Consider the following 18,724-nt stretch of genomic DNA (forward strand, 5'->3'; position numbering starts at 1 on the left):
GAAAATCTCAGCTGAGCAGAATATTTTGCTTTTGGAGCCCTTCAGTCCTGTAGATGTTCGAGCAGCGGTCTTCAGCATGCACCCGGACAAGTCCCCTGGCCCCGATGGTATGAACCCTGCTTTCTTTCAAAACTTTTGGTCAATAGTTGGTGATGATGTTTCTGCTGCCTGTTTGCATTTTATTCACCATTGTATGTTTCCTGCGGACTTGAATGAGACCCTAGTGATCTTAATCCCCAAAAAATCCAACCCGGATTATATAACTGACTTCCGGCCTATAGCTCTGTGTAATGTTCTGTATAAAATAGTTGCTAAGATGTTAGCTAGTCGGCTTAAGTTGGTTTTGGGGTCTATTATTTCGGATTCTCAAAGTGCGTTTATTCCGGGTAGAAGTATCACTGATAACATAATGATTTCGGCTGAGGTTATGCACTACTTAAAGAGGAAAAGACAGGGCAGGGAAGGGGCAGCAGCTCTTAAAATAGACATGGCCACAGCTTATGACAGAATAGAGTGGACTTTTTTATCTGCTATTATGCTTAAAATGGGGTTTGCTCCGGAGTTTATTAATCAGATTATGTTATGTGTATCCACTGTCTCTTATAAATTCTCTCGTGATGGAATGGATATTGGCCCTATTATCCCTAGCCGTGGTCTTCGACAAGGGGACCCTTTATCGCCTTATCTCTTTATTATTTGTGCGGAAGGCCTCAGCTCCCTTATCCATCACCACGAGAAAGCTGGTCTGATTCATGGGGTCAGAATTGCGAGAGGAGCTCCAAGCCTCACTCATCTCTTCTTCGCTGATGACTGCTTCCTCTTTTTTAAAGCTAAGGACCAAGAGGCCTGTGTTTTGAAGTCTATTTTATCTATGTATGGGGCTGCTTCAGGGCAACGGGTTAACTACAATAAGTCCTATATTTCTTTTAGCGCAAATGTTAACAATGAGGCTGCCCATTCAATTTGCAACCTCTTGGGGGTCCAAGCTACTGGCAACCAAGGAAATTACTTGGGGCTTCCTTCTCATATAGGCAGAAGCAAGATTGCTATTTTTAGATATATCCGTGACAGAGTTTGGAAGCGTCTGCAGGGCTGGAATCAAAAGTTGCTGTCAAGAGCTGGTAAAGAGATCCTTCTCAAAACAGTAGCCCAAGCAATGCCCAATTATGCGATGAGCATCTTTCTCCTTCCCAGAGATCTTTGCAGTGAGCTAGAGAAGATGATGAACTCCTTCTGGTGGGGCAGAAATCAAAATGACAGGAGAGGGATTAATTGGATGACTTGGGACAGAATGTGTAAGCCCAAGACTCATGGTGGTATAGGCTTTAAAAGACTGCATTTATTTAATGTTGCAATGCTTGGTAAGCAAGGTTGGCGCCTCCTAACCAACCCCAATGCTCTTGTGACTCGCCTGTTCAAGGCTAGGTACTTCCTCTCTTCCTCTTTTGCTGAGGCTCGGCTGGGTAGTAACCCTAGCTTTGTTTGGAGATCAATCTTGGCTGCTCAACCGACTATTCTTCGCGGTGGCCGTATTCAAATTAGAGGGGGTCAGCAAACAATTATTGGTAATGCCCCTTGGTTACCAGACAAAGACAGTGGCTTCATTTCCTCTTCTCTCCCAGCAAATATAGCTTCTGCATCAGTGGACAGCCTTATGATTCCTAACCTTCGCCGTTGGGACTATGATGTGGTAAATGATATTTTCAACACTAGGGACCGGAACCTTATTCTCCAGATTCCGTTAGGAACAAGGCATGACAAAGACTCTTGGTTTTGGCTACCGGACTCCAAAGGCCTTTACACGGTTCGAAGCTGCTACAGACTTCTTAACTCTATGCTTTCTCCCCCTAGTAGCAGAGCTTGGAGTAAATTATGGCAGCTCTCTATCCCTTCAAAAGTCAAAAACTTCCTTTGGTGAGCAATGTCAAATGTCCTTCCTACTGCCGACAACCTTTTGCAAAGGCGTGTAGAGGTACAAGCTTCTTGTCCCATTTGTCACTCATCTCCTGAAACTGTTTGCCATGTCCTAGTTCATTGTCATTTTGCTAAATCTTGCTGGATTTCCTCTGTGATTGGCTTTAATGGGAGTTGCTTGAATTTTACTCATTGGTTGGAGGAGTTATTTAGTCGCTGTAACATAGAGGAGTGTAACTTGGCTGGAATGATATGTTGGGGGTTGTGGCTGAATAGAAATATCAAAGTATGGAATGGTGTCAACGGTAGGGTTCAACCTGTGTTGAACACTGCTGGTCAGAATTTGTTTCTTTGGCAGCAAGCTCGCAAGAATGCCTACTTTCCCCTTATTCCTGATTCTCCTGGTCATGGTTCTGCTTGCTGGTTTAAACCCTGTGAAGGGTGGTATAAGTGTAACGTCGATGCAGCTATAGCTAACTCAAGGGGATTGATTAGTCTGGGGGCTGTTATCCGGTCTGATCAGGGTGACTTCATTGCGGCAAAAAGCGGCATTCTTCCGGGAAGTTTTGAAGCTAGAGAGGCTGAAGCGATCGGAGTTAGGGAAGCCCTTAGCTGGCTTAAGACGTTTGCTTTCCATTATGTCATTCTAGAGATGGATAGTCTACAAGTTTTCAATGCTTTACATGATAAGACTAGTTACCCCAATGGTTTTGGTTCAATTATTGATGATTGTAGAGCCTTGGCTCGCTCTCTAGGAGAAGTAGCTTTCTCTTTTGTTCGTAGATCTGCGAACTCCGCTGCCCATACTGTGGCTCAGGTGGGGGGTTCTATGTCAGGTTCGGGTGAGTGGAGGTTTGTTCCACCCCCTTGGTTAGTTGATGCTTTGGCTGTTTAATGAATTCCATATTTCCCTCAAAAAAAATAAGTAATGTAAAAATAATTTTTGTTTTAAGATTTAATTTGAACCGCCATCTTGTTCTGGATAATTAAGATTCATTTCTTGTTTTAAATGGTTCAAGTGCTCGCCTAGTGAGTCATGCCACCTCATATATTTATATGAATTCTTATTTATTTAATCGTCGTTTAATTTATTGATTGTTTATCATGATTATTAAGGTTTTTTTTTTTTATAGTTTATCAAAACTTTTATGTAATCACTGACCTGTAGTATTGACGAATGACATAGTCTACAAGATTTATTGTTTTTTTTTTTTACAATTACAAGATTTATTGTTAAGATAACTTTGATGTATAAAAAAAAAAGTGGTTTAATCAATATCATGATTTTGACTCACAAATAAACAATTTTTTCATAAATTAATAGTTTGAATTCTTCGTGTTAGAGCATTTTCAAAAGATTTTATAAATTTTACTATTCAAATATCTATTTGCTTACCTATGCGATAAATAGAGGGATAAAAAAATATGATACTCTCCAAAAAAACTCTTCAAATAGAAATAACTTAATATTATTTTAATTAAATAATTATTTTTTTAAAGAAAAAGTCAATAGCAATTAAAGTACTTCTCTTTTTTTCTCCAATGAAAAGTAATATAAATTGAAGAGGAAGAAATCAACTCTCTAAATTTGAAGTGAGAAAATTATTTTTTATTTGAAGAATCGTAATTGGAGTATTTTTTAGAGCCTTAAATATTGAGATGACTTTTCAAATAATTAATAAAATCTTATTTGAAGAGTTTTTTGATGATGCTCTTAGTCTTTCAATACTCAAATATTCAATCAAAATGACTCGCGCTATTTAATTTGATTTTTGAATTACTGTGATAATTTTGGTGAAATTAACATTAAATTATAGAGAAAAAAAATAATAAAAAAGAAAACCGACCGTTGGTTATTCCACCCAAGTCCAAAGAGTCCGGCCCCATAAGAATTATAAACGGACAGGCTGGTTCGTAGCCTCCACGTGGCAGCCACCCATGAGACAGGCTAGCGAGATTGCGGGCTCCACATAACAAGGTAAGTGGTGATGTGACGCGACCCGTTGTGAGTGGGGGCCAATGGTTTAGATTTCTGGTCCCGACCACGATCTCTACCTGGCTCTAACGGTCACGTTCTTGGGCGTCTCGCTGGCCTGCCTCTGCCCTATCTGCCTCCCCCACACTTTTTGAATTTGCTCAATAATAAATAATTAAGCATAGTTAATTTTTTACTTACATTACCCTTTCATTCTCTTTTATTATTATGATTAAATTATTTTGTCGCATTAGGAAAAAATAAAAAATTTAGTTGAGAATAAAATAACGTGTGTTAAAAGCTACTGTCCCTAAAATTATTGTAAAATATTGAGAGTATAGATTTTTTTATTTTATTTTGTAAGAAACACATTAAGTTTTGGAGAAAAAAATTGTGGTACAAAAAATAGAAAACATTATTTTAGGAATAAAAATTTTTTTATTTCTTTTTTAGAAGACTCTACTAGAGTTTTAAAATTGTAATAGTATATCATAATACAACATAATTGAGCTTTCAAAAAAAAAATAAAACATAATAGCATGGTCGCTATGATTCCACTTAATTTGCCCAAACAAATCTATTCTTCGGAATCACACGACCATGTAAATCAAATATTTGGTGTAAAGTATCTCCAAAGTGCCAAATAAATAGGCTTTTTCAAAAATTAAAGTACCAAAGGGACAAATTCGTCAAATAGATAAAATTTAGGGACAATTTAGTCCGCACACAAAAGGCTGCCAGTTATGCAGCTTCTCCTGGCTGGAACCAAGTGCTGTCAGATAAAAAGAACTAAAAAATTATTGCTAATTAATCATGCTTTCCCTAATTAATAATAACCAGGATAATAACATTTGGATCCTTATATTTTGAGTAATCACAAATAAACACCCAAGTCTGGTTTTTTCTTACAGGTCTTTGTCACAACTCATAGAGATGGCAAAATTTCGGGCCGGGTCCGGGTATTGCCATGACCGGACCCTGCCCGGATGCAACCGGTTCGGGTCTGGGTCCGGACCGGGTTTTAATCCGGGTACTCAAATTTTATATTTTTTAATATTTTATGTGTATATATTTTTTATTTTTTGATAATTTTATAAGTTTTAAATTTATTTCAATAAAATTTGACATGAAAATATAAACTTTAAGTGTTTAAAACTTTATATATGTATAATAAATATAAAATATTTAAAATAATATATATTTTATAATTTTTTTTAATAAAATTCGGGTTTTGGGTTTATCAAGTGATGCCTAAGACCGACTCGACTTCATACCCAGACCAAATATTACCCGGCCCGTAACACCCGGGTACGATCCGGATCCGGACCGGACGGGTATTTTTGTCACCTCTAACAGCTCATAACCTACGTAAATTATATTAGTTTAATTTCGATAAGAAGTAGGGGGCAATATGTTATTATTTCAATCAAAAATATTAAAACTACTACCACAGGGAGAAGAGAAGAGGGGAGGAGAAAGAGAAGAAGAAGAAAGAACAGAGAAATTCAAAAATTTCAAAACGTTAGAAGTAAAATCTTCTCTCTGTTTCCTTCATCATCTTGAAACCCTGGCCATGGCCAGCGAATCGAGCCACTAAATTACGAGTCTGCCTTTACCTCGCCGCCAGCGGAAAGAAATTACCCGTGAAATGGCCAATTCAGCGACGCGACGAGAGCAAAATCCCTCATTCAAATTCGAATTCGCTAGGGTGACGAGTCCGACATAAAACTAAGATACGTATAGAGAGAGAGAGCGTTAAGTTTCTAATTTGTTACCAAAAAGAAAAGAAGAAAGAAAGTCGTTTTGTTTTTAATTTTATTTTTTCAAAATACTGTTTTGATGGCGAGGGCGTGGCTGGTATTGGACAAAGCCCGCCGTATTGTGCGGACGGTGTTCTTCATGGTGGCGATGGTGGCGTCGCTGTTGGTATCGTCGCTGCCGCTTCTGGTGGCGGTGGCTGACGTGGTGGTGACGTGTGTTCTCATATCGAGCTTCACGTGCGTGAGGTGTTATGGATTCAAAGAGCATTTGCGTAGATACGACTTTAAGAGATCGTTGACGGATATTCCTCTCGTTTCCATTATCAGATCTCTTATTATTACATGTATGATCATGTTCGTCATCAATTTTTTTTTCAATTTTGTATGGTTTCATGTTAGGTTACTTGGAAAGGAAGAGAATATTTTTAATTTTCCAAGGAAAATGAAAAATTTTAAAATTTTTGACAAAGTGTTGTGTTTCTTAAAAATTTTCCCATTCTTTTGGCTTACATTATGTTTGGTCGCTAAGAAAGTGAAGGAAAACTGAAGAAAATGAATTTTGTGTTTTGGGCTATTTTTCTTCACTTCTCTGAGAAATTGAAAAGTTCAGAATTGCTAGATAAAGCTAAGTTTATGCCTGTTTTTTTTTTTTTTTTCAGAATTATTATTTTTTTGGGTTAAATTTATTAATATTATTTGAACTTTCTATCATATTAGAAAATCCTCTGAAACTGGAATTCTTTTATTGTTAATTGGTGGGAAGCTGATAGTTGATTGGTTCCAGTTCAATTATGCGATTATGGATTTTTTTTTTTTTGTCACAGGTGTATATTCGGTGTGTGATGCTCCGGCTCTATCCCATGGTCCTTACCTTGGCACGGTCACACTGTGTTCTTTTATTTCGATTCTTCTTCTTTCAGTGAAGGCTTGTGTTTTTTCTGTAAATTCTCAACTTGAGGCTGAGGCTTCGATATCTCTCTCAAGGCAAAGGCTTCACTTGAAAAAGTCATGGGGAATGCCAGTCTTGTTTCTCTCATCAGTAGTTTTTGCACTCGGTCATACTGTGGTAGCTTATAGAACTAGCTGCAGAGCTCGGAGGAAACTCCTGTTTCACCGTGTTGATCCGGAAGCGGTAATTTTTCTGTGGTTTTAACCTTTTTCTCTTGTTATTATTTTTAGGAAAGTGAACTTCCTGCAGGATAGGTGTAATTTAAAGTTCTAGAAAGCAAATTGGTGTGATATTATTAATGGTGTAGGTTTGTACTTTTGCTACCGTATTTGCATCATCTACTGAATACTGTCTATAACCACCACCTATTTGATTATGTTATAGTTGTTGATAGCTTTTACTTGGATACTCAAAAGTCAATTATTTTTGTTCCTTATTACACTCTTATATTTCAGGTTCTTTCATGCAAAAATGTTTTCTCTAGCTTCCAGAAAGTTCCAAGATCACCCACTCCCTCTACTGGGAAAACCCCGAAAAGTGACAGCGAAATGAGGCGGAAGCCATTAGGAATGGCTCGTGATGAAGGGGAGCTTCCAGTCAGATTACTTGCTGACATTGACAGCCTGTTTCTCACATGCCAAGGGCTTAGTGTTCATTACAAACTCTGCTTGCCTGGTTCACCCCCTCGTTCTTTATCCTCTACCACCTTTCTCGAACCCAAGTCAACTTGTAACACGCCTCAAACAGCTGTGGGAAGGTTGAAACTCGATAGACAAGCATTTAGTGCGTTATCCAAAACCCAGTACCATCACCTTCCCAGGAGCTATAGCATTCAATTTCACAGCTCTTCTCTCTATGCTCCATTATTAGATGGCTCTGCAACTACGACTACTCTTTCGGAAGATATTCCCATTTTGAACCTAGATGATACCGTTCCAGATATTGAAATGGATTCTGGGGCTCTAGAGCAAGATGTGGAGGGAAATGGCCAGTTTGGTATTATTTTAGTGCATGGGTTTGGAGGAGGTGTCTTTTCATGGAGGCATGTGATGGGGGTGCTGGCTCGACAAATCGGTTGCACGGTTGCTGCTTTTGATCGGCCTGGTTGGGGATTAACTTCAAGGCTTCGTCAGAAAGATTGGGAGGAAAAAGGATCAATTAATCCTTACAAGCTTGAAACCCAGGTAATTTTATATTTGGATTTGAATGATATTAGGCTGTTTTCTGAAGTTCTGCTGTTGCACGCAAGATGGATAATGAAGTTAAATTAATGGATGGGGATCGGTTTAAGTTTTTTTGAATTTATAGATAAACCAAAACTTTTCTTTTTCCTTTTTGGGGGCCGGGGGGGGGGGGGGGTGTTGGGTTTGTTTGGTTTGTGAAGGAATTGAAAAATTGAAAGAGGATACACTTTCAAATGTGGCTGGACATGGTTCTCTTTTGAGAGATATGAAAAGTCATTTAACAGTGGTCATGCTGTTGACTGACAGATACTTGCAGCCACCTTTAATATAACTAGTTTTTAATCATCTGGTCGTGGCATGGCTGCTTTTGTCACCTGGTGTTTCCCCTGTATCTTCTGCACTTTCCATTTTCTACCATGGTGGTTGGGACTTGAAGAAATTGAAAGAGGATACACTTTCAAATGTGGCTGGACATGGTTCTCTTTTGAGAGATATGAAAAGTCATTTAACATTGGTCATGCTGTTGACTGACAGATACTTGCAGCCACCTTTAATATAACTAGTTTTTAATCATCTGGTCGTGGCATGGCTGCTTTTGTCACCTGGTGTTTCCCCTGTATCTTCTGCACTTTCCATTTTCTACCATGGTGGTTGGGACTTAATTGTAAGCTTTTAATATTCTCAGGTTGACCTGCTTCTATCTTTCTGTTCTGAGATGGGATTTTCTTCAGTGGTGCTTGTTGGTCATGATGATGGGGGTTTGCTTTGTTTGAAGGCTGCTCAGAAAGTCCAGTCAGTGGGTTCTTTCAGTGTAAGTTTCCTTGGTTTCTTCTGTCAATTGATCACAATATTATATTTGGATGAATTTATGCGGCCTATCGCCGTGGGTCCAAAGATGAGAGACTGAGAGTTTAATAACTATGCATTAAAGCATTTTCATTAAGTGTTGATGGGTATTTCTAACTTGGAACATCCTGCACAAATATCTTTTCATTCTATTTTTTTTTTCAGTCAGTGGGTTCTTTCAGTGTAAGTTTCCTTGGTTTCTTCTGTCAATTGATCACAATATTATATTTGGATGAATTTATGCGGCCTATCGCCGTGGGTCCAAAGATGAGAGACTGAGAGTTTAATAACTATGCATTAAAGCATTTTCATTCAGTGTTGATGGGTATTTCTAACTTGGAACATCCTGCACAAATATCTTTTCATTCTATTTTTTTTTTTCTAAATGCCCCTTGGTCTAATAGTTATTTCATTGTTGTGCATAATTTAGGTTGCAATTAGAGGGGTGGTTTTGCTAAATGCCAGCTTCTCCAGAGAAGTGGTTCCTGGCTTTGCAAGGATACTCATGCGTACTGCACTTGGGAAGAAGCACTTGGTTCGTCCTCTTCTGCGAACGGAAATCACTCAAGTTGTGAATAGGCGTGCGTGGTATGATGCTACCAAGTTGACAACAGAGGTTTTAAGCCTCTATAAGGTATGATTTGCAACTGTTTGTGTTACTGCATAATAACTTTTGCATATTCATGTGTTTTTGGACATTATCAGACCCGTTCACAACCTATGGAAGCTCCGCTCCCTTGCCTTTACCTCTGTATAGAATTGATCCCAACTTTATCAACCTCTTAACCAAATTCCTGTTCAGACTTTATCGGAAAGTTTAGTATAGGCATAACCATTTAGCTATTACCACTTTTTATAAATGATCACTGTCCTACTACTGATTATATGCTTGTGTAACATAGAGAAGTTCTGCATTTTGCTAGTTGGTAAATATGATTCTAGGGAGGAATTAAGCCATGAAGGGAAAGCATATAGGAAATGAAAATATTTTATATGATTTTAGTTAAAAGTGGTTCAAGTTTTGTCACATTTAAAGATCAAATTTACTTTATTGATCTCTCATCTCAGTTGATATTATTAATATGAGATGCAAGCTATTTATAGATTGCCTAAACCTTAATTTACAATGCCACAGGAGTCTTAAGTAGAACACAAAACTTTAGAAAAATGCATTTTCTTGTGCAGAGAAGTGGTCGATATTTTGGGCCATGATTTTGGAGGGGGGTGTGAGCTATTTATCTGAAAGTTTCTTCCATCAGCCTGATGAGCTTTTATCAATTTATGTAAATAGCTGTTGGGTGCAGGAGAGTTTTCTTTCCTTCTTTTTCAGCTCTTTTGGCAATTCAATGAAAATGATTTTGAGTGAAAATTTACCCGGTCAAGAATAGATCTTTTATTTTTTTTGGTACTTTTTTAAAGTTTTTTTATTAACATATTGACCGTTTGATTTGCTTGTCCATAAAATTCATTCAGGCCCCACTATGTGTAGAAGGTTGGGATGAAGCACTCCATGAGATAGGTAGGTTGTCACATGAGACGATCCTTCCACCTCAATGTGAGGCAGCATTGCTGAAAGCAGTTGAAGACTTGCCTGTGTTAGTTATTGCCGGTGCTGAAGATGCTCTGGTGTCCCTCAAATCTTCTCAGGTTATGGCTTCAAAACTTGTAAATTCTGTGAGTGTCTCTCATCTTTTCTCTTCTTATTACATCGTAAAAATTCTTGTCTTGTCTCTAATGAAACTGCTTACATAGTTGTCTTATTGAAACAATTAAGCTCACCAAAATGGTGAACGCTTGTTTGTTGCCAGAGAATAAAAATGGTCGAAAAGCTTTGAGTTGCACAAACTTTAAGCAACAGGCTGTTTGTTTTATGATAAATTGACATTGGCCATCTAATCCTATGTTGCTTTTATTATTGCCATGCAGAGGCTGGTTGCTATATCAGGATGTGGCCATCTTCCACACGAGGAGTGCCCAAAGGCATTACTTGCTGCAATAACACCCTTCATAAGCAGACTCTTGTTTACGGTGGACTTGCAAAACCAGTAGGTTACAGATATAACTTATTAATAGGAATTTGTATCTGTTGTAGGGGCTCCTTTTTCTTTGTTTATTTCTTTCTTTTCTCGCTTCTCTATCTTTCTTCAAATATTCAAGCAATTTAACCCAATAGAGAGAAATAACGTCTCTCCTACTGGGTATTTTTGATGGGTTAGTTTGGAGCCGTTACCCTAACCCTAATTCTCTAGGGGGTTATAGAGCTCTTTTACTTGTATTTTTATCCTTTTTTTTTTTTTGGCAGAGTTGTGTTTGTCGAGCATGTTATTACCACTTGAAGTGAGTGGGAAATAGCATACAAATGTACATCTATTAAAAAAAAAAATATAGAAATGCATGCATTTGAGCATTTCTTGTAATGATGTGCAGCTATATACCATTGGAAACCAATATAGACCAAGCTGGAGTCGTACCAAATTCTTCAAATTGTTAACTGATCTTTTATATCACATCTTGCTCTTCTTTCACTGAACCAAAATTTCTCATAATTACTAAATAGGGTATCAAAAATCTTAAAATCTCTTTCAAAATTATATTCCAAGTCGTTAATATAGTACTTCAATACCATTTACTGATAAGCACTTTCGAAATTTCCACGAAGCATTAAAGTCTCAAATGCCTATATTGGCTCAAGAAAATTCTACTTGTGGACTATTTTTGCAACAAAACTGGATATATAATATGTGAGGAAAAAAAAAAGGTAACAACTAATAGATATAAGACATAAAAGTGACACCAGTTGTGCCATCTAAATCAAAATTGCAAACGAGCAAAGAATCACAGACTAAAAAAAAGAAAATGGCAAGTACAATTCGAGTAACACACCAGCAAAGGAGAAGCATCCATTGGGCAACTTAAAAGGGTTTGAAACAGGGAAGAAAAGCGTTTTGAGTGGCTTCATCATCCCATTGCAGCTCATTCCACCAGCGTCTTTGTCCCTTGATAATAATTTTACGTTCCAATCCTCTGTTACAGTCAAGTGGCAGCTTCTTAAGCAACGGGCATCCGTCTACACTCATTTCTTTCAGACAAGGGAAAGGCAAGGCCTTTGAGTGGATGGTCTTCAAATTTTTTAATTCCTCCAGGATCAGACGTTCAAGTCTTGCAAATGGGATTAGATTTTCCATCACCTCAGCTGGAACTTCACTCAATTTTTCACTGCTGATTATTTCTTCCATATCCTGGCAATTCTCTATCTCCACACGTTTGAGATTTGGAGCTGCTTATATAAACATTTTTGAGACTATGAAAACCAGAAAGTTCTCGGACTCTTTTCACTTCCCCTCCATTGTCAATCTTTATTTCTTCCAAATCATTATAAGTCAAGTGAAGTGTTTGGAGATGCCTTAAACTTGCTAGAGAAAAAACACCGAGCGACTTTGAGTTGTTGAAGTGGCTGAGGCATAGAGATGGAGTACTAACGTATTGTAGCATACAGGAATCCAACAATCTTTGAAGAGCATGAAAATTATTCAAGGTGATTGTGAACACACTTAAATGTTCCAAACACAGCAATTCCTCGACCAAAACTCTGCAGTCTCCAAACAGAATGCTATCTCTTGCTTGTGGAACAGTTGCACATTCATACATTCTCAATGTTTGTAATATTTTTAGATTTGATATCACTTTTGGCGGAATTTTTAAGACTCCATATGTGTACTCCAAGTTCAAACATTTAAGATTGACTAGGTACTTAAACTCTATTGGCAATCTTTCTATTCTAGAATGTGATAGATCGAGATGTTGCAGGGAAACCACTTTTGAAATCTCAAATAGTAAAGGATTACTATATGACAACTTTAAAACTCTAAGAGAAGCCATAGATTGAAAGAAATCACTATTGACCCTATGAAAAATATTAGAACTAAGAAATAAAGTCCGGAGACGAGGACATACTGGAGACTCTAGTAGATTCTCAATTTGATTTGTCATGAGCGACATCCTTGTAACCCCTTTCCACATTCTAATTCTCGGTGCTTCAATTAATCCGACACCTGCAAGAACCAAAAACTTTTCCCTCTCCTCAGTCGTGGATGCAATCCATAAAGCCATGTCGCGGATCACATCATGCATTTTTACGAAATTATCTTCTTCCTCTTCCAGCAAACATGAATGAAGAAGAGTGCGGACAAGAGAGTATCCTTGATTTCGCACTCCAATTCCATTAGATTCATCCAAGAACTCCTCACATATCCAACAATCTATCAAGTCCTCTATGGAAATTCTATAATCTTCTGGAAATAAACTACAGTATAGGAGACAAAATCTAGCCGCGTCGTTGGGCAAAAAATCATAACTGAATTTTAAACGCGAAAATACCCTTTTCTCCATACCTGAAAATTGAGAGGCTGAACACCTGAGCACCTCAATCGCATGTTCCCACTCTCGAGGTGTCTTCCTAGAAGCCATGGCTCTACCGACTGTAATTAGAGCCAGTGGCAAACCGCCACATTCTCTGGCCACAGCTTCAGCTAGCTCAGGAATTTCAGGATGAGTGTCGAGAGTGTCTCGTCCGACTTTCTCCTCAAATAATTTCCAGGCATCATCAAATCCCAAGCACTCCACTTTGAAAGATCTGTGAGCTTCCATTTGACCGCAAACCTCAATCTCACGAGTTGTGAAAACTATCTTGTTAGATGCACTTGCACAGCTTGAAACAGGTAGCCCCACTTGAGCTAAATCAACCAGCTCCCATATGTCATCCAACAGTAACACAAACTTTTTCTTGCTCAAGATCTTGAATATTTTATTTGCTTTCTCTTCAAGGCCTTTACTCTGCCATGACTCGTTAAACAAACCGATTTTTTTGGCAATACCTTCTTGAATCTTTGCAAGTTGTAAGTCCTTGGACACCACTATCCAAATGACAAAATCAAAACTGTTTGGTGTGTCAAGGAATTTGTTGTTGATTTGCGTCAACAGGGTGGTTTTTCCCACCCCTCCCATGCCGTACAGGCCAACAATTCCCATCTGTTCTTCCATGAGGCATTTCCAAACTCCGTCAAATGTTGATTGCAAGCCCACTACTGTTGCCGGAAGAGGTCTTTCATCAACTGGATTTTCTGGGGCCGGTTGAGCCACGTCTTGGAAATCTCCTTGTTTCCTTAAACTCTGAACCAGTCGCAATGCCTTGACCACCTTTTTCCCAAACTTGTAGCTTGACTTGCAGCTGTTGGAACAGAAGCCTCCAAGGCATATTTTCTCAACCTGTTGAGGGCTTTTTCTGATCAGTTTTCCAACTCGACTTTCCACCTTTTCCACTCTTGAAAGCCACCCTTGCACCCGTTCAAGGCGTTTCATTTGTTGTTGTTCTGCAACGATAACCCTTACCCGCACATCATTCCTTTCTTCAATTAGCATTTGCAATTCTCTCTGCAAGGCATCAAGATTATCTTGGAGATGACATATATAACCTGCTTTTCTAACAGAGCAATCCAGACAGTGAGAGACACTGTCATCGCATGAGAATGAGGGTGAGCAAACGTTTCCCATAGTGATCAACACAAGTTCAATGGAAAGTGTAATGATTAATGATTTCTTTGGCTATTGAGAAAACAGCAAGCTGTATCTGTGAATTTAACTTTAATTTGTAGTCAACTCATGAAAGCAAGGGAAGGAGCTTGGCTTTCATTGATTGACCAAGACAATTATATAATAGTCATGTTTTAGGGCCCAATTTAGGGGATTAATTAGGTGAGCACACCGTGGCTCATTTTACGGTGAGTGACAGTACATAACAGGCATTTATTAAGAAAGTCTTATGATAAAACTTATAGTTCTCTTAATGAACATATGCCGCGTGGCTCCTTTCCACTACAAGATGAGCGACGACACTTACCATATCACTACTTTTGTCTCAATTATTTAAAAGGAAATATCAAGGAATCGTCCTTTCGCTAGAAGACTTGACCATGTACATCATAATCCAAACCATTTTACACTTGCAAAATTGACAAGGATCAATGAAGATCGTATATTTGACGCATACACTAAAAGAGGAGTGAGCAGGTGAGCAACTGGCAGTTTGTCATTGGGTGAGCTGTGCATTGAGACCATAGCGTGCCCAATAAGAAGCTGCCATCTGGCATCTCGCTGACTAGAAAGTAAGCAATGTTGCTCACCTATCAGACCCCTATAGTGAAAATCAAAATCATGCTTCTGTTACATGAAAATATTGAAAATGAGTCCAAAATTATAGTAATTTACATTCTATTTTAATGTTATTTGTTATTTTGTCGATGCACATAATTTCTCATAAAGGAACCAACAATTTCAAAAGTGAAATGATTTATACTGTCTGACTCCTTAGTCCCCATACCTGAAGCCCAACCTAATGATATTGTTCAGGAAAAAAAAAATTGAAGAGATCCATTCCTAAATTAGAAGCAATTTCATTTTGATAACCACATGGAGATTTCAACCTAACCTCAAGAAGGAAAAGAGGTCAACCTCTTGGCCAATAAATGGTTAACTTTTACTGTTTAGTTACAATAGTTGTAGCAACTCCAAGAGAATAATGAAAAGAGGTCTAGGTTTTAATTTGAAAATTTGAAAATGATCTTTAATAAAAAAGTATGAGCGATGGGAGTAGTATTTCAAAATTCAAGTTGATCACAGACATTCGTCGTTGAAGCTTATGGATTGATAATTCAATTTTAAAGATTTAAGTTTGAAGGCACAAACTTATGGATAAAATGATTTAGCTCCCACTGCCTTTTTGTTCCCCGCCCCCCTTCCCCCCTTTAAAGGGCTCCCATTAATTTTGATTCGTAGTCATTTCGTGGAAGACCCGGCGTGAGCAAGAATTTAGCGTCAGAAAAATTTAAATGAATGTTGATGTGCTTTGACAAATGGAAAACAAACAGTTGAATAATTGATTAATGCAAGGCCATTTGAAGGAATCTTTAGAAAATTATTAAATTCCAAGCAATTGCACCTGCAGATGGTCGAAATATATCCATTATTTCGTAGCATTTTACACAATGTTGACAAGTTTTGTTGCTCATCAATTTATGGAAGATAAGAAAAGAAAAGAAAACAAAACAAAAATTAAGAAGATGCATAGGGAAAATTTATTATAACATAGGTCTCTAAGATTATTTTTTCAAACTCTGAGAATGTAGTTATCATTTTTCTATGAATTTGTTCATTCGTTGTGTCTCAATTAAATTTTTATAGTAAATTAAAAATATGACTCTTTTTGTGCCTTCACACACTCACCCACACAGAGAATATAAAGTCATCAAAAGGATCAATATGAGTTCCCTCTTGTTTTCAATTAACCTTATAAGCATCGCAAGGTATGCATTTTTCGCTTTCCGAGGTGACTTTACTCTCATATAATTGCCATTTGTTGTTGAAAATACTAATTTCTTGAATTTAACTTAACAAGACCTGAATATCTTATCCCACGGGGGTTACAATGTTTCAAGAGCATCCATCAAGCGCCTTGCCCTTCCCCAGTCTTGAAGAAATCTTCAAGTGTGAAAATGGGCAGAGCTTAAGAAGCTTCCTCTTATTTGTAACCATGGATTGGAACGGAAAATTATTATTAAGGGACAAGAAAACTGGTGGAATGAGCTCCAATGGGATGATCAAACCACTCAAAACGCTTTTCTTCCCTGTTTCGAATCCTTGTATTGGTGTGTGCGCAGTGATTTCGAATTAGGTTCCTGTTGGATGATTCTGTACAATTCAATTCAAACTCATTATATATGTAAATTTATTTCAAACTTGTTATGCAGTGTCACTTGTTATTTTCAGTTGCTTGTTATGCTGCCACTTTCTAATTAATAAATTGTTTCTGACGGCTGTTGGTTAATTTTCTCTGGCATATTTAACTACACATTATTGCGGGTTTTGGATAATATTTTGGCTCTAAAGATATATGTAGTGTTGATGTAGAAATCTGGTTGTCTTTAAGGGCTGACCAGGTTGTCTTGTCAACGCTTATGTTGGCTCTAGCTAAAGCACTTCACTTCTCATTCCTTCCACAATCAAACGAATTCAGCAATCTCAATCAACCTCACTCCTTCCTCGTAACATGCACTCACAGAAATAGATCAGGGGTGCCGGTAATTTTTCTAGTGAAGACCCTCCGATGCTTAAGTCAGTATGTAAGGTTCGGGAAAAAAGTTAGATTTTAAATCAATGCCAGCTAATGGTTGTCATGTAGTAGCAAGTCTTTTAAAGGTTTTTTGTGGAAAGAAGTTCTGAATCCAAAATGACAGAGTCTCCCTTTGTTTTCTGTTTTTTCGTCCCCTTTTTTGTTGTTTTTTTTTTGGGTTTTATAGGCAGATGCTCTTGGTGCCTAAAACATTCCCCCACGTCCTCCATAATTGGGCAATCATGGATCTCCTGGACTGCGAAAACCATGCGCTAGTTATCATGCCTCCCTCATACGGTTTGGATGTGGCGAAACTGCCGCGTTGATGTGGCATGCATCGTGCCCCTTTTGAAGTAACAATTCTCTGGTTGACTTGTAGCTATACACCAAAGAGTGCTCTGACCCCATGGTATTTCTTATGGGTAATTTTTAAAAACCTCCCCTGAGGTTTGGGCTTGTTGTAAGTAGATGGCGAGAATTGATTTATTTGTAAAAAATCCCCTACCGTCAGTTAAGTTTAACATTGACCGTTAGTTGACCGTGCAAAGACAATATTACCCTTAACAATAGTTTGTAAACGAAAATAACTAAAAAAAAACCAAAATTATTGGTGCAAAAAGCACAAATCCTATTTTTTGATAATTTTATCCTTGTCAATTCTAAAAATTTACAATATCATAGTTAAAGATTATGACTATTTCATTTTTAAATTTTTAATTTTATCTTTCTTGTAGGAATTTTAAGGAAATATCAATAATTTAAAGAGGATTTTTTAATTTTTTAATTTTAACTTTTTTATAGAAACTTTAAGAAAATATCAATAATTTAAAAAGTGTAAAATAGCTAATAATTTTGGTTTTTTTTTAGTTATTTTCGTTTATAAACTATTGTTAAGGGTAATATTGTCTTTGCACGGTCAACTAACGGTCAATGTTAAACTTAACTGACGGTAGGGGGTTTTTTACAAATAAATCAATTCTCGCTATCTACTTGCAACAAACCCAAACATCAGGGGAGGTTTTTAAAAATTACCCTATTTCTTATAACTAGGGATGACAATTTTCGGGTCCGAGTCCGGGTTTGGCTGTTCCGGATCCGGACCCGGATACAAAATACTCATAACCGGACCCGCATTAAACCCGATTTTTTTAATTCGGGTCCGGTCCGAGTTCAACCCGGAAAAATCCGGGTTTTGAACCCGGATTGCTTTATTTTATTTTATTTTTAGAGATCCGATTGCTTAATTTAACAGGGGATTTTTTAATGTTTTAAGGTATTACATGAAAAAACACATTACAGTAAAAACACATTACAATATTCTTCCTAGAATTGGTTCAACAAAATTTGCTAGATAAAGGGCAAAAAAACAGAACATATAACACATCCAGAACCAGACTATCAGAACCAAATTATTTAACTTTGGTTCAACAAAATTTGCTGGACAAAGGGGAAAAAAACAGAACATATAACACATCCAAGTTCTAAAACAAATACAACACAATATAGAATCTAAAATTCAAAGTTTTAAAGTAATAAACATCCACAAAGACAAATCCATAACATAATTCTACAATTTAAAGCTCAAATTTCCAGCCACTAGTGCTAAAGACTAAATTCTGAATCATCCACTTCATTTGACTGTTGCTCACTCATCCAACTTTCATCAATCAAATGCTCTGCAGAAAGTATTGCTTCCTTTGGAATTCCATCTACAAAAAATGTGTAAATCATAAACATAATGAACAACACAACCAATTAGTGATAAATTGATAATAAGAATAATACAACAAATAATTTGATTCTAATAAATAAATTTTTCAAGAAAATTGAAGAGACATTATTAATCAAGAAAATTACAGAACATTAACTTTGAATTCTTAACAAGAACATTATTAATCATGAATTCATAAGATTAAGATTTTGAATCGGCAA

General features: G+C 37.3%; 2 protein-coding genes across 2 annotated transcripts; one reads left to right on the plus strand and one right to left on the minus strand.

Moving 5' to 3' along the window:
• The first annotated feature begins 5,361 nt into the window (after nt 1-5,361).
• Nucleotides 5,362-11,103, plus strand: LOC18037557. Its single transcript, XM_006427095.2, has 7 exons — nt 5,362-5,993; nt 6,474-6,781; nt 7,054-7,782; nt 8,468-8,593; nt 9,059-9,262; nt 10,102-10,302; nt 10,555-11,103. The coding sequence occupies exons 1-7, from the start codon at nt 5,729-5,731 to the stop codon at nt 10,675-10,677; spliced, it is 1,956 nt and encodes a 651-aa protein (XP_006427158.1). The 5' UTR covers nt 5,362-5,728; the 3' UTR covers nt 10,678-11,103.
• A 376-nt stretch (nt 11,104-11,479) lies between these two features.
• Nucleotides 11,480-14,278, minus strand: LOC18037558 (probable disease resistance protein At5g63020). The gene is given in 2 exon segments (XM_024180699.1): nt 11,480-11,907; nt 11,909-14,278. Coding segments are annotated over 2 exon segments (2,637 nt in total). The 5' UTR covers nt 14,179-14,278; the 3' UTR covers nt 11,480-11,540.
• Between the last annotated feature and the right edge of the window lie 4,446 nt (nt 14,279-18,724).

This window comes from Citrus clementina, unplaced genomic scaffold, assembly GCF_000493195.1.
Source record: "Citrus clementina cultivar Clemenules unplaced genomic scaffold, Citrus_clementina_v1.0 scaffold_7, whole genome shotgun sequence".
Classification (NCBI taxonomy): Eukaryota; Viridiplantae; Streptophyta; class Magnoliopsida; order Sapindales; family Rutaceae; genus Citrus; species Citrus x clementina.